Source organism: Cinclus cinclus, chromosome 13 (genome assembly GCF_963662255.1).
Source record: "Cinclus cinclus chromosome 13, bCinCin1.1, whole genome shotgun sequence".
Classification (NCBI taxonomy): domain Eukaryota; kingdom Metazoa; phylum Chordata; class Aves; order Passeriformes; family Cinclidae; genus Cinclus; species Cinclus cinclus.
Genome location: NC_085058.1, coordinates 6,564,729 through 6,580,567, shown reverse-complemented (window position 1 = coordinate 6,580,567; position 15,839 = coordinate 6,564,729). Strand labels below are relative to the sequence as shown.

The following is a 15,839-nucleotide window of genomic DNA, read 5'->3' as shown; positions in this document are numbered from 1 at the left end:
CCTTAGATATCCTGAAATTGGAAACAAAAGAAATTAGCTTTAAAACAGATACATTCCTAAATTTCTGAGTAAGCCATTTTTGCTAGGCAAACATTATGTATAACAAAGTGCTCCACCCACCAAACTCTCTTTGGAATGAAGAACAGAAATACCTTAAGGCCGGGGTTTTTCCGCATGCGCAGTCGCCCCATCCACATATCTGTTAGCAGCATCTGGCTGCAGGTATGAGCAATGAAGTCCCTGTGTTTAGCTGCCACGGCCAACTTCAGGCAGGTAGAATTACTCCAGTTTTTCAGTTCATATGTCAGCAGTTTCATGGCAATCTGCTCATCATGTTTATAGGACTGATCCAAGAGTTCAACAGCCAACTGGCCAAAATCTCTGGAACATACAAGATAAAATCAGTAAAGTTTGACTTAAAAATAAATGTGCTTTGGGGTTTTAGCTCTGTTCACTGGGCATCATATTTATCAACACACATGTATAGTGACAAGAACAACTAATCTCAAGCTTGATTTGGAGCAGTCTACCAAAATTCCAAACAAACTGTTAGTGAACAGAGCGAATTTGCTTAGATCAATAACTTAGATCTAATGCTTAGATCTTAAAGGCAGTTTAGATATATCATCAGATACTTCTTAATTTATGGGAGTAAATTCTGAAAATAACTTTGTGAAATAATATTGGCTAGTTTTACAGAGAGGAGCTGAAGAAGGAACCCATTCTGTCAGAAAAGAATGCAAGTCTTCTCCTTGCTAGTGTTGCCTTGAGATACTGAGACCACGTCTTGCCTTTGCTTTGCCTTGTTGATAAACTGGCTCCAAATGGTATTCTGTGAAACTACATTTAGAAATTAATTGTACTGAACTACAAGTAAAGCTTCTCAGCCAGCTTATAGCAAGCGGATATAAAATCTGCTCTGCATCTACTAACTTTGAGTTGTTGTCCAGATCCTGAGAGATGTCATCCACCAGCTCACTCTCTGAAGACTCATGGGCCATAGACTTGTACAGTTTACAAGCCACAAGTGCCTTGGCCATGGATTCCTCTCCTCGTTGCCAAAGGAACAAGGCCATCTTCTGCCGTTTCATGAGCACAGCCCACACCATCAGCTCATGAAAGGGGTACTGAAAGCGGCTGACTTCTGGGTCATCCACATCAATATCAATCTCCTCCTCCTTTTTTTTCTTTTTTTTCTTCCCTTTGGTGGGAGGCTCATCATCCTGGGAAGAAAAACTGTTCCCATCAGCTTTTAACAGCTCACCTGACAACATCACCATGCATGGAACAAGTACTGAGAGAACACGTTAATACTCAAAGTTCTAATTTGGTTTTGCTGTTTGCTACCATGAATGCAATAGGACAGAGCATGCACTGGGCAAGCACACACACAGATTTGATTCAGGGTGCTGTTTCTTGTACACATAATTACAAGTCGCCCATCCTGGAAAAGTGCAGTAGAACCCTTTGGTACTGAAGGCATACCTTCACGCTGCATTGTACAGAGATCTCTATTTCATGTGGAACTGCACAGGCTGGTCTGCAACAAATTAATATTTAATGAATTCCTCTGCAGTGTCACTGGGACTTTAACAAAGCTGAATTCCCTACAGACGGGGTCCAATTCCGTGTGTCTGTGTCTGTCCCTGCAGAGCTGTGCTGTACATCTTCCAGGTACCAGAGCACTTTTCTGACTGATGTGCAGGCCATGGCAACATGCAAAAGGCAGACAGGCACAGAGCACCCTTAAGAACAGCAAGATACCAAAGGAAGTCTTCACCTTGGAATAAGCAATCTCCTCTTATGTATGCAGTGCACATGGAAGGTATTAAGTATCCCATTTCTTAAAGGGATGGGGAGGATAGGCCATTACTACAGGAACCAACATGGAAGTAACTGAAGGGAAGTAGTGACAATGAAGCAGGATCCTGAAGGGAGAAAAGCCATGATTGGGAAAATTAGGGTTTAAAAAATATAGGAAGAACATTGCATATATAAGCGTAGGCAGATCTCATCATCACTGTATATCTGGAGTCCAATCTCAGAAGTGGATTGCAAATAAAAGAAATTACTATTCTACAAAATCAGTTCTCGTTCAAGCAAGCTCAGCATAATGCACTATTTTTCAACAAAATGTGAATTTTAATCCAAATTCAGAATTCAGCCTCTCACACCATTTCCAAAGATGACTCTTTAGCTCAGCAACTGAGCACGTACTTCTCCTTCAGCAGGTTTAAGAACTGCAAGGGGTGACCTTTGTCTTCTGTGGAAAATTCAGGGGTTATCAATTGCACAAAGTATTTACCATCTCTAAAGCACAGGACATAAAATCTCAAATGGAGGACATAAAATTAGGTCCTCTATACCCTAGGAAAATCAAATAAAAACAAAAAACCATGCAAGATAGAAAGTGTTGATGAGTCTAAACTTCCTGTGTTAGAGCTGCTAACACTGGAAATTAATAAAAACAAAACCAACCACACGGAGTCACAGCAATTTACTTATCACTTCAGCAAAAGAAATGTAATTGTTATTTTAACTTTTTCTTTTTCTTGGAAGAAGGAGAGGGCTCTATCTGCTGTGAAGTGGAAAGAACACTTCAGTTTGTGCCACATAAAATATTTCTCACTGAAAGAAATATGAAGATCAAAATGTGTTTTTTGAGAAGCGCTGTGATCAATGCTGATAAAAAAAGGGCTGCACCTCTAAGGAGCTGAGCTCTTGGCCTTGATCCAGTAGAAAATAGGAAGCTGATCAGAGGGATTAAACACAACCTCTTTCAGAGGCTCTCTACAAATTTTCTCTGTTGAGAAAAGGGCTACTTATCTGCCTGGAGAAATAGGGGCATTTGTGTGAGGGTATGGTTCACATCAAGTGTAACACAAGCTGAATAAATACCTACTGTGCTTGAGCACTATCACAGCATTATTAAAATCCTACTTCCTAGAGAAATGCACCTGTCTCTCGATGTCAATGCTTTCCTGGTCTATACTGGTATTTTTATTTTTATTTTCAGAAACAAAAGCAACTACCTCCAAAACAGAGTGAGGTTTTAGGTATCATCCCAAACTAAGTTTCTGCTCAACTACACATTTCTGCAGACACACAAGCAATTGATGTAGGGGCTGGACCCAAAATTCTGGATCAGCATCACTGAGTAGCAAGGAGGTTTTATAGTGGAGGGCAGCATCTGACCACCTTGGTTTTCAGTCAAGTTAAATGCTTTCTCTATGGTAAAACATCATGAATCACAGAAACTGTTATTTCATGATTAAAGGAGATTTTCCCATAAGCAGCACTGCTCGATTGTATTATCTTTTCAATGTCATTAATGTATACACATGAATAATTAAATCCACAGTATGTTCCACCATGAAGCATGTTATTACATAATAGTGCTTAAACTGCCTGAAGACCATTAAGCAGAGCTTTAGGCAGCTCGAAAAATGCAACCCTTAAAAAAATCTGATCAGAAGTATTTAATACAATGTTAGCAAAATTGAATATCCTGTCTAGTTGAATTTTTCTGTAAATCACTGTAAAAATGAAAAAATTAAGAGCAAGAACAGAACTGTACCAAGAAATGCTTCGATAAAGCCAGTATTTAAAAAAAAATCCAACTTACCTCCATCCCCAGTAGTTTAAGAGCTTTTGGCTGAATATTTAAAAAAGAGAAAACAAAATCAGTTAGATGGGAGGAAAATTTGAAAGACCAAACAATACCAAGCAAACCTATTTTTATTGACAAATGCACAGCATTTATTATGAAACTTACTGTTATAAATGATTGTACAAATAATGCTGCAATTAATTACTCTTCATTTCAATTGTATTTGCAGGAATGAAACAGGTTAGGAAATATTTATCCTGCACTCAAAGGAAAGATTTTAATTCAAACTGAAGAATTAAATGAATAATTTGATAAATAATGCTTTGAGAATTAAAATCACCAAAGGGGCACAAAAGCTAATTAAAAAAAAAAAAAAGTGCTTCTAACCATACCACAGTTAGGAATACTTGGATTGTAAACTACTGGACTAGGAGGAAATTCACCTCCAGATCAATGTATTCACCACCACTCATGTCTTTACATCCTTTAACAGAGATGTCTTACATCTTTCTTATATAACTTCACTCTTGGGGTTTCAACATCTACCTTGCAGCCTCATTTTAGAATTTAATATGCGGTGCTTCACAAAAACCAAGGAACAGAGTAATACTTATTTTTTACCATCAGCACAATGACCACATCAAGAGTGAACTCATTCTTACCCTCTTTGGTCCAAATAAATTATTATAAAGAGTCCGAAAACTTTTCCGAGTATAGTTGCAGCGATAGGCTCCACCCATGAGATATTCCAGGACAAGACCAATATCTATTAGGCTGATATGATAATCTGGTGGAAGATTTCCCTACAAAAAATGCCCCCAAAACTTAATGAGGATTTAGGATAAGAAAACATGACATACATTGAGTTGCCTGGCTAGGCATACATCACAATTAAATTGGCACACAGGTATTATTTACAGCCACTGGGTTCAGTCTTTGAACATTTGTATGAAATTAGCTGATTTACATAATGAAAATTTTTGGGGTCATAGCTTTTTGGTTTTGTTGTTAACAGAATTCACATGTCTGAACAAATTTTCGTTTGATTTACCCATACATCAGCGTCCATATAAGTTTATGTTGTTTACAAGGGTTATATTCATGAATTTGAGAAACTCTGTACTGATTATCATTAATCCAATGTAAAAGCGTGACAATTTCATGGTGAAGACCTCTGATAATCATACTTTACATACTTTTAAAATGGAAACTTACGTTCCATATTATCTACAGTTGAGACAACAATGCAGACCATGTTTAATGTGCAGCCCAGAATCAAAAAGCAAAAGGCAAACTCTAATTTCGGCAGTTACAGCTAAAACTAGATAACTATGCTGACTTCACTGGAAAAAAATTGGTGCTTCTTTGTCCAAGATACATCCTACAGCAATGACTGATTCTACATCACCACTGAGCAGCTGCTATGATGAAACAACTACAGCCTAAGGAAGCACATCACCTCCAGGTTAACCCAACTGAATCCCCGGGATTGCCGCTGAGGGAGGGAGCATGGAAATGCAATGGAAAACAGGAGAGACAGACAGACACACAGCAGAATGCAGAGAACATTAGTGACCCTCATAGTGACAACACTGAATGAGAAAAGTGTTGTCAGATGAAGCAGATGAATATTAATTATACATTAACACAGTACTGCATAATCCCCACATCTGAACCTCCTGGGATAACTGGGAGCTTTCCTTGCAGAAATGAATAAAGGCAATTTCATGTAGTTGAATTTTACTGAATAAAAGTTTCAATACCTCTAAGAGAGAAAATACATCAAACCTCACAATGACCCTCCCTATTCACATATAATGAACAAATTTTCATGAAATGAAAACAAATAAAAAACAAATTTAGGACAGAAGAGATTTTCTCTCAGGTAAAAGTTTAAATAGTGGGAGAAAAGTAACTGGAAAACACACAAGCAAACAAACAAAAGGGGACAATTATGCAGTCAGGAGTGGGGCTTCCAGTTAACCTAGCAGGCCTTTCTTTCCACTCCCTTGTAATGCTGCTTTGAGAGCTTCTTGTAGAGAACAAACAGTATCAATCTAAATTTCAAATGCCATATTACACTTTAGGAGCTTAATTTAGTCAAGTCCTTAGTTTTTAAATTACCAGCAATGCTGTATCTGGTTTAGACTGACGTCATTGTTTGCCACAGGGAGACATTTAACTTCTTAACAGCTGCCATCTAATTTCAAATGCCTGCTTGGCCCCATGCTATGCTTGCTTTTACTGTTGATTCACATGGCTAATGCAATCACATAAATGTAACACTGCTTACCTTTTTCACATCTCTGACTAGCAAATGCAGCGTATTTGGTGGACCCAGTCTCTGAAACAAAAATAATTCATGGTCCATTAGAGCTTCAGTTCTTCTGATGTTTTGCAAACACAAACACAATTAATGATCTGGCACTTTAAGCAGAACTTTAGCTAACAACCATGTGCCATCACATCCCAGAGGGGTGAAAAGAAGGAACTGGGCTACAGTGACAAACACTCTTCTATCAAGACCTGTGTAATATCCCTTTTTTATAAACCTTTCTGTGGGGATTTGAGTCACATACAATACAGTGGCAAAATATCACAGGGCTTTTTAGTATTTTTGCTCACTCACAGTATTATAAAGCTCCTCCAGGCGAGGAATAGTCAGGAAGTGCTGCATGTTCACTCCATTCTCAATCAGCAGTTTCACAAAGTCCACTCGATCCAGGACCAGTGCATCCAGCATAGCCTGCTCCAGGGAGTTCACCTGAATTGCAGGATGGAGAATGTGAGACCACAGGAGTACAAATTGGTTGGGTAGCAACCACAGCCATTTTTACTACTTAGGCTATGGACTGAGTCCCTGCATATGTTGATTAGTCTGTAAGTAAAAAGGAATTTAGAAAGTAACATTTTAACAAGATGAACAGAATAGAGATAGCTGAGCTTTCCAAACTTTTAGCAGTACAACAGTAGCTACAGTCTTTCAGCATGTAGCTTTCAATCATCTTGTTCAGTATTTTTAACTAAACCAGGCATACTATGCTTGACACATTATGTGAAAAAGGGATTTACTTGCTCTGCATGATAGGAGCAAGTTAAACTAACACATTCACAGAAGGAAGATGTTCAGTGGTGGTCTTACTTTCTTCTGACAAGTGCAGAGAAGAAGATGCTGCAGCTCAGTACTGACTTGTACTGTTGAGTTATGACTGCATGTGGTGCACATGGAATGAGAGAGGGATTCCTGGCTCAAATACTACAGAGCATTCCTGCAAAATCTACAACTGATCTTGTGGGAATGTGAAAAAGAGCATTCTACAGAATCAAAGTGTGTATCTTCCTTCTGTCCTTGTACCTCAAAATGAAAAAAAACAAAAAAACAAAACCTTCAGGTTTTTTATACAAATACTTTCATCTCACCCAGTTCAGGAGTTCAAGTTTTCTTGGGTCTGTTTCTTCTTCTGGTTCTTCTTTTGCTTTTCCTCCCTTTTTCTTCCCTTTTCCTTTCCCTCTGCCTGCTTTAGTCTGAGGTGCTGGAGATTTCTTTTCCTTCTCAGGAGCTGTACCATCAGGAGCTGTAAGGCTTCCTAAAGGCTGTATTTATAATGCACTAAATATTAGAAATCAAATTCACCTTACAGTAACTATTTAATTGACTTCTACCAATCTCATCCCCCATTCACTACTTCTCACATTGAGTCAACTAAAAATGATAATTTCTCTAAGTTTAAGGACCTTTCTGCATAGTCACAGTTTTACCCTTTTTAAAAAGCTGTTATGTGTAACTTAGTAACATTGAAAGTAAAAGCAGTGAAGGAGATTGACTGGAGAGGATTTCTCTCAAAAAATAAAATCCACGTCAGAGGACTGGGACACTTCAGTTCCTTTGCTCTTTCAGAAAGCAATATTGGCAAAATAAATGGCAACAAGTGCTGGACAGAAAGAGCTTAACAAGAATGCTGCATGATGCCAAACAGCATCCATACAGCAAAGCAGAGAGGAGAGGAGATAGAGCCACTCACTGGTTCATTTCTGTTCTGCAGACTGTATTTCTGTTTATACATCTCAAGACACATGTATTCTTCAAGCTAAAGTCCTTCCCCTTTTCAACCTATCTTCCCAGGGCAGAGGCATACATGCACCACACTATCTGCCCATGATTTGGAGGCTTAACTTGCTCCAGATAATGCTTAGGTTACATAAACTCCATAGAGAAGAAAACTGGATTATAATTACCTGTGCTCTGCACTGACAACTACAGGACCAAGCCTGCAACAAGACTTCTTTCCTGGGGTTTTATTAGTCCTAAAAAACTCTTCTCTGCCCAGACAGAACAAATCCATTCAAAAGCCTGGACAAAACTGCAACTGCCAAGTGGCAGAACAGGCCAGTCTGAAAGCAATTTCTATGAACCTGAATTGACAGTGAATACCAGCTGGCTGGCACTGCTTTCACAAACTGCACTGCAGGGGAAGTATGAACCAGGCCAAAGCAGTAACAGGCTTCAGTTCTTGGTGGGATCTCTAAATCTAACCACAATAACATGAAGATTGGGACATTCCATCCAATTAAGTATTTAAAAGTAGTCATACTACATAATCTTTAGTATTATTGAATCCTCTCTGAATAAGCATTTTAATGAACCTTGAATATTGAAATCATCACATTACTAGAAGTGAAGGAATAAAACTGCATGTGCAGCAACACGTGTTTAAATTTAATGATTTGGGCTTCCAAATGAAATAAGTCTCTCCATTATGCACAGCATGCACATGAGTGCATTCTTTTGAGTGTAATTTTATTGCATAGTTACAAGAAAGACAACTAAGCAAAAAAATGACCAAAATTATTTCCCTTCATTCTTATAGCCTCTTTCAGGCTGCTCTCTGCATGACACCTTGGAGTAATTCAGCATCAGATGGTTCACACAGTAAAGCAAAAAGCATCAATACAGTGAGATGTGAAAATAGCTTAAATAAAGGACTTTAGTTACACAGGTGAACTGCAGTGTTTCACCATTGCTGCTAGTGCAGCATCAAAATCCAAGGTGCAAATATTACACAACTTTAAAATTTAAACTACTGACAGACAAAATGACAAAGGAAACTTTGTCTTACTGGCCAGTGGTGTCCAAAGACAAAGATTTGGCTGCGTGCAATATCTACACGATTCCAGGCCAAAGCCAGGCTGAGCTGGTCTGGAGCAGATGCATTGGTACCTAAAGGGAAACACACAGATGTTTCATATTTCACGAATGATGAAACAAGACTGGACAACCTTCTGTAACAGCTAGAAAACTGCAAGCCTGGGTCCATATCATATTGCTATTAGAATTAATTCTGACACAAAGCAGTGGATTCATCCAATCAATCTTCCATTTAACCTCATAATCCTAATTTCCAAAGGATTAATGAGACTGTCTCCCTTCTATTTTTAAACTTCCATGTTGACTTTGATGCTGGACAGACATTTAACTCTTCTTAAAGATCACTCTCAGCTCCTCTGGCTGATGCTGTACATAAAAGTGTAAAAATTCCCCTCTTTATTCCTCAGCTTTGGGGACTCCAGAGATCCCATATAGAGCCTGTATCAGACCCTGTATATAACTACTGTATACCCACAGACAGAAAACAGACGTTTCAGCAAACATAACAAACCCCAATTAGATATGGAACTGATCCTATTGCTCAAAGGTTTAAATGGCACAATCTGAGATCTGGAAAAATCCAGACAGCCTTTCATCTTCCCACTTTTTTTTTTCTAACATTATTAATGTATGCTAGAACTGCAATAAAATGACCTGCAATATCAGCAGTACAGTTGTTGCAGCACTCCCATCCCATGCTTTCAGAGGAGGAAAGCCATACAAAACTTTCAATCTAGATTTTATGCTTCATGCTAATCTGAACATTAACCAAAGATGTTCAGGTACTTGTTAGAATCCAAGTAAAGAATTCAAAGACATAAACACAAAGAGTGAAAGTCAGAGTGCACAGGAATGTCCTCTTGGGATTCTGCTGTGCAGCCTTCCTAAGTGCCTGGAAAACTTACCTTTGAGGAGAGCAGTTAGGATGGACATCTCAATGTCATGCTGTCCTTCTGAGCCCATGCGGAACACGGTGATCTAAAGGGCAGCACAAAACCAAACACACAAAATTACAACACAGGGAACAGAGACACTAAACATGTGGATAGGAAATAGAGCAGAATGGTGCAGCTTTATAATTTCCTACAACTTAAGATTTTTCAAAAAGTATAGTTCCACTAAATTTTTGTTTGAAATTTAATTTTCATAGAAGTGTTTGATTAAATTCTTTCAGTGAAGTTATCCTAAAATACCCCTGCATTGGTGAACATTACAAACTTGAATGAAAAATCTTCACCTAATCCATGAATTCTGGAAAGTGGCGACAAAACTCCCATGCAAAACTGATTGTTTTCTGATGGTTCTATTACTTCCCAGTGGTAATAGAAATGGGAATGCTAGTTACCCAAGATAATCGCATCCATTTTATTGATGATAACACTCAAATACTTTTTAGCAGCAGGATGTGTTACATATGACAATCACAAAGGAAGAACCAAGTGAAAAAAGCAATTATTTCTAGTCACATTTGCTTAGTTCCGTCCACTGTAATTCAATGAATTTAAAAATAGTAATTAATGTAAAGCTTAGCCATTTAACAAAATATTAGAAGACTAATAATTAAAAAGCAAAATAACCAAATATTCTATGTTAACAAACTTAATACCAAATGCAGACCAAAAAAAACCAAAATTCTTCATTTTCCAAAAGCAACTATTCACCTTAAGTACTGAGAATAGCAATTTTCTCAACAGTTAGAATATATTTTGCAGGAATGCAGAGGCATGACATTAGAAAAAGAAGAACCACAGAAAAAATATTACTAATTTCTTCAATCATCTTTCCTCTACTTTCAGCCTTGGATCCTGGGTTTAATGCATTTCTCTTGGTGTCTTACTCTGCCTTGCTGAAGTCTGTGGAAAAAGATTCCTATCCATTTACACAGGAGAAGAATCTTTGTTTTTGGGGCTTTCCTGAAGATGTAATCTCTTCTCAGCCTATGCTTAGGAATGAATGTGTACATTTAATGCAGCTATATGGGGGAAAAAAATGTTTAAACTACAACCCTGGGAAAATGCCACTTGGAAGTACTCTATAAAGTCTGGTCACAGAAATTACCTTTGTGAACTACTTTTAGGATACTTACAAGTTCTTTTTTTTTCATGCACTCCATAAGAATGACGAATAGCTGATGAGCTTGATTTCTGTTGTAGTTAAAGGTTTTCTGGATGGTAACTAGAAGTTGGTCCCTAAGGGATTCATTTATTATCCTGAATGGCCAATGAGACATAAAAGAAGACATTGCCAGAATTAATATATATTCAGAAGGCCTGCTGTTTAAGAAACTATAATATCCAGGTATTCCTCTTATATATATCATAGATACAACTTCTGTTAACAAGTTCAGTGTTCAGGATTTTATTGCTAGGCCTTACAGGACCCCTACCTTTGCCTCTAAATGTTCCAAGTCCCTTTGCATATAGCTAAAAACCCCAAAATACTTCACATTTCTGATATGTTACCTTGGTTATGGTCTTAAACAGAGGAATGAACTTGCTAATGGATCTGAAACCTCATAATACCCAACTGAGAAACAAATGAATAATTGAAAAGATAATTAAAGAAATTAGATTGAAAACATTCTAGAAAGGTCAGAAATGTTTGATCTCCCAAAGCAATACAAAACAGCCCTCAATCTTCATCCATTTCCCAATAAAACACATGTATTTTCAGATTATGGTAAACATTACCAGCAGGTACCTGAGAGACGAAGCAAAATTCAAAGTTCACTGTGAGAAAATGATTGGACTGGCAAAAAATTCTCATTATAGATCTGTCTTACTAGATGAACACATTTATCATAATCATTGGAGAAGAAAATTGGACACTGCATCATATACATTGTCACTGGGAGGGAAAGTCATGCAGTGAGCACATCTCAGAGAGACTGATCCCGATAAGCTCTTTCAAATACCTATGAGCTGATAGGAAGAATGAGTAAGTAAGAAAAAAAAAAAAAGGCAAGCCAAATTTCATCTAAACTAAGGAAGCTTGTTAGACAGAAAGGAAAGTTGCTGAATCATAAATACTGTTGGTGCAATTAAATATGTGCTATGTCTAAGCACCAACAAAATCGAGCATAAAAGCTGCTCTTCTAATTCAGCAAATAATATCCATTCTGCTTGCAACACTAGCTGTCTGCTTAATATTTAATCCAAGCTAAGCTTCAACTTCAGTCAAGAAAACAGGTTCTATCTTCAGCACAAGACAGTTAATTAAGACAATATACAAGGTGTTTGGCTGGAAGGCAAAGGCAAGAGAATGAAGGAAGCCCAAAATTTCCACAGCTGGTCTGGCACTCTTGAGCAGTAAAGTTCATTCAAGCAACACAGCAGTATCAGGCAGTACAAATTTTGCAAATCCATGCATTAACATCAGCCCTGGTCTGAAGAAAAGAGTTACTCCTGGGAATTTATCCTTGCTTCTACCATGCCCAACCCAACACCAAGTATAGTGCAGCAAACCTTGATGGAGCTTGTAAAACAGTGTGCTGTACTGAAAGCAAGCTCATTTCAAAGGACCATAACATGCATTCAACTTCTGCTCATTAACTTCAGGGCTAAGACCAAACAGGCAACAAAAGCTGACTGACAGCAGAATGCCTCTGTCAGCAGCATTTTGTCCTTGAGGTTTTTTTTGTGGCTGGTTGTTTTTTTTTTTTAAATGAAGCTCTATGAAAGCAAAGTGTATAGTCCTACACAGCTTTGTTAAAGATCTTGAAACCTTACCCTCCTTCTTCTGAATACTTGTGTGCAAATGACAGAATGTCAGACGCTCGCCCGCTGCCATCACAGATTACAACTGGGAGAGGAGGGTCTTCCCGCAGACACTCCAAGACAATGGATATCACATTGGGACCTCCTTCCACTATAAGCCCAACTACAGGAACACCTTGCCCCAGTCCTGCAAAAACCATAAGAACAGAAAAAGGAAAAAAAGGAGTGTAATTGAAACTTAGTTTAAGAAATTGAGATAAGTGGATGTGATTTCTGTGTTAGAGTACCGCTTCCAACCACAGCCCTTAGGAAAAATGATGGCCATTTCACCGCCAATGCGAGCAAAAATGTCCATATGCTCTTCCCCAAGCCAAAAGGAAAAGAGTAAAATATCTCTCTGCCCTTGCTTTTGCATCAGCTCCATATTGATAACTTATCCACTCGGTGTTGGTGGATGTTTGTAACCTCATTTGACAGACACCAGGCACAGATAAAAGCAGCTAACATGACTGTCCTATTGCTTCATCAGCTTCACTGTTACTTGGATGGCTCTCAGCCTTTGATGCTTTACCTCTTCATTGGTTACCTATGGGAAGTCTTCAGTAAGGTGACATACCTATGCTTATTCCTAAGATAATAACATGAAATCAGTGTTTTTATCATGAGGCTGAAATGGCTGGCCGATGGAAGAGACGACAGCTGAGCATCCCTTTGCTGTCCCTGCCTCACTGTGATCTCCAGGCATAGGATGACAAAGGGAAGCCCACAGGTCACATGGTCTCAGTAGCCTTGGTCACAAAAAACTTAGGGAAATGAAGGACAGAACATTACCTGAATGCTGACTAATTCCACTCTCATAAGCATTTGAATGCAGTTCTTAATCTGTGAAATGACCAGCGCTTTATAAAGATGCACTTTTTTTGTTTGGCTGAGAACACATGAAAGAGTTAATATTTTCAACCTTGATTCCTCTCTGAAGAACAGGAACACCATGCACAGTAACAGTAGAAGCTTCCTGACATCCTCCTGTCAGTACACCCCAGCTCTGATAAGGAGGAGTCAGAGTATGGGCTGGCCTGTGTGTCCATGAAATCTTTAATGATTCCTCCTGAGGTTTCCAGCAGAGGTGCCTGTGCTTGGAGTGATTAAGAAGAAACAAAACAACTCCCTGTATGTTGTAACTAGCAGGTGTACTGCAGCCCTTCACAGAACAAGCTTCTATGTACGTTCCCAACTTTTATCAAATACTACCTCGATTAGAGTTGATATCCCCAAGCCCCAGTGGTATTAAAAATTACAAGGAATCACACAGAACATCTTGTCTCTGGGCCCTGAATTCCTGATCTTCCAAGCCAATGCTCCCTTTTACAACCTTACAACTCTGCCAGCCGTTCTGCAGAAGACAAAAATGACAAAAGCAGGCTGAGCTGCTCCCATCTGCAGGCAGCAGTACCTGGCACTGCCTCCATGCTCAAAGGCAAGGGACAGCATTTTCCTGAGCTGTGTTTTAGGCTCACCATAGGCACAGGGCAGTACTTAGAGACTTCCCAGAACATCTGGATACCTCACAGCTGACCTCTAATTGTGCCTTTTGGCTTTACCTGGCACTCTACTTGATTTTTCTGATCTACCTGCAGGAGCGCTTAGATCCTACAACAAACTTCTGTGGAGTTCAATGCAATTGCCATTCTGGATGTTTCCTTTTCTTTTATTTTTACAGGCCTACACAGTTTATAGGGGCACCACTAAGAGGCAAGAAAAGCAACTGGTAGAACTGATGTAGATTCTCCAGTAGATCTTACCTGATGTGTGAATTCAAACAATAGTAACTTTTTTTTGACAATTTTTAATTAGGGTTGTGGGGTTATTTTTAAATAGTTTATATAGTTTTTACTTCACCTTTTAAAATGTTTTACATGTTAATGAAAATATGTCTTTTAAAATAATTTTTTTCTAAATAATGATGACAAAAGTTCTAGAAAATTATTTTAGTGAGGCCATAATAACTGGAAGAAATTTTAAAACTGCACAAAACTAAATATAAAAGCATTGAGGTGAAATGTCTTAATTGTTATTAAAAATCAAAACGCTTGCTAAATTTACCACTAAGATCAATGAATTTTGAGTGTGATATTTCAAATTGAACACATCTATATGTAAAAGAGCAAATAAAACGCTCGTGTGAACATTCGGAATCAGAAATCACTAAGTTTCACAGGATTCCTGTAAACACATTCTGGGTGTTTACTGATGCCTATGAATTCTAGCCTAGAAGTGCACAAATTCATTGCATTTCCTTTTCTTTAGATTCTCACTGTTTTGAAGCTTCTCCTCACTATTATCTGTCAATTTTTCTTCATCCCTTTATGCAATCCTTACTCCATGTTTTTTCTGCCTGGTGCTATGTGGGCTCTTTCACAACTTACCAGACAGCACATGTTCTAGTCCAGTCACACAGTCCTGACCACATTTCCACTGGAAAGAGCTGGAAGAAGCCTTTAATTTCCATACTTTCAAGTACTTCAAGCCCTCCTTGCCCCCCCTTCAAGATGTTATAGTTACAGTTTTCCCCACTCATACTCACGTGTGTTAATTTTCTGAAGGGAAATGTGTTTTTCCAACTGACGCCGTAATTTTACTTCAGCTCCATATTTACCTAATGTGCCATTGTCTGCCAGAATGAAGTGGGTGTGGGAACTGTTGAGCACAGAGAGCTTACTTAGAGGGTTTGACATTGTTTGATAAACTCGTGTTACCTGTGTGTCAAGAGGAGAGATGCACATAGATTAGAACTAAGACTCAAATGGGAAAATGTCCCACACCTCCCAACAGAGGCACACTCAGGAGGATTCTGAGGAAACAAACCAAGTAAACCTTGATAACCAAAACCAGAGGAAAATTAGAAATGAAGCTTGCTTTTACATTTCAAATCTGTACTCCTGACAGCCCTGTTTTCTTTGGAGGATGACAGTCAGATTGTGCACTCCTCTGCATGTTCCCCTAAGCTTATTACCATGCTCTCCTTGTTCACACACTGTGTTGTTACATAATCCTCTTAGTCCATTAGAAAATACATTCTCATTTGGAGCTTCTAGCAATTCATATGCCATTCCAGAGTACCCACCTATAATAAATGCCAGTCTTGCACACATGAAATGCCATCACATGATTTATAGAAGGTTCAGTGTGCCACACTGAGGTCAGGACATAAAACTGTCACGACGGAGAGGTCTTTACTAATGACAGCAATGGAAACCTCACTAATTCCATATTTACTTTGAGGTCATATACGACAACCTGAGAAATATACTTAAAAATGGGGTTTTTTCAAGAAATTAAATTAAAGTTAAATTTCATCTCCTAAGCA

General features: G+C 38.4%; 1 protein-coding gene across 1 annotated transcript in view; it reads right to left on the bottom strand.

Moving 5' to 3' along the window:
• TRPM1 (transient receptor potential cation channel subfamily M member 1) overlaps positions 1-15,839 on the bottom strand; it is a 71,056-nt gene that overhangs the window by 18,352 nt on the left and 36,865 nt on the right. Inside the window, exons 6-18 of the mRNA XM_062501750.1 lie at positions 15,057-15,228; positions 12,485-12,659; positions 10,843-10,966; positions 9,662-9,734; positions 8,728-8,828; positions 7,031-7,204; positions 6,240-6,374; positions 5,904-5,954; positions 5,070-5,105; positions 4,273-4,413; positions 3,626-3,655; positions 934-1,223; positions 153-381 (exon numbers count right to left, since the gene is read on the bottom strand). Of these exons, the coding sequence (XP_062357734.1) occupies positions 153-381; positions 934-1,223; positions 3,626-3,655; positions 4,273-4,413; positions 5,070-5,105; positions 5,904-5,954; positions 6,240-6,374; positions 7,031-7,204; positions 8,728-8,828; positions 9,662-9,734; positions 10,843-10,966; positions 12,485-12,659; positions 15,057-15,228 (1,731 nt within the window). The remainder of the gene's footprint in view (positions 1-152; positions 382-933; positions 1,224-3,625; positions 3,656-4,272; positions 4,414-5,069; positions 5,106-5,903; positions 5,955-6,239; positions 6,375-7,030; positions 7,205-8,727; positions 8,829-9,661; positions 9,735-10,842; positions 10,967-12,484; positions 12,660-15,056; positions 15,229-15,839) is intronic.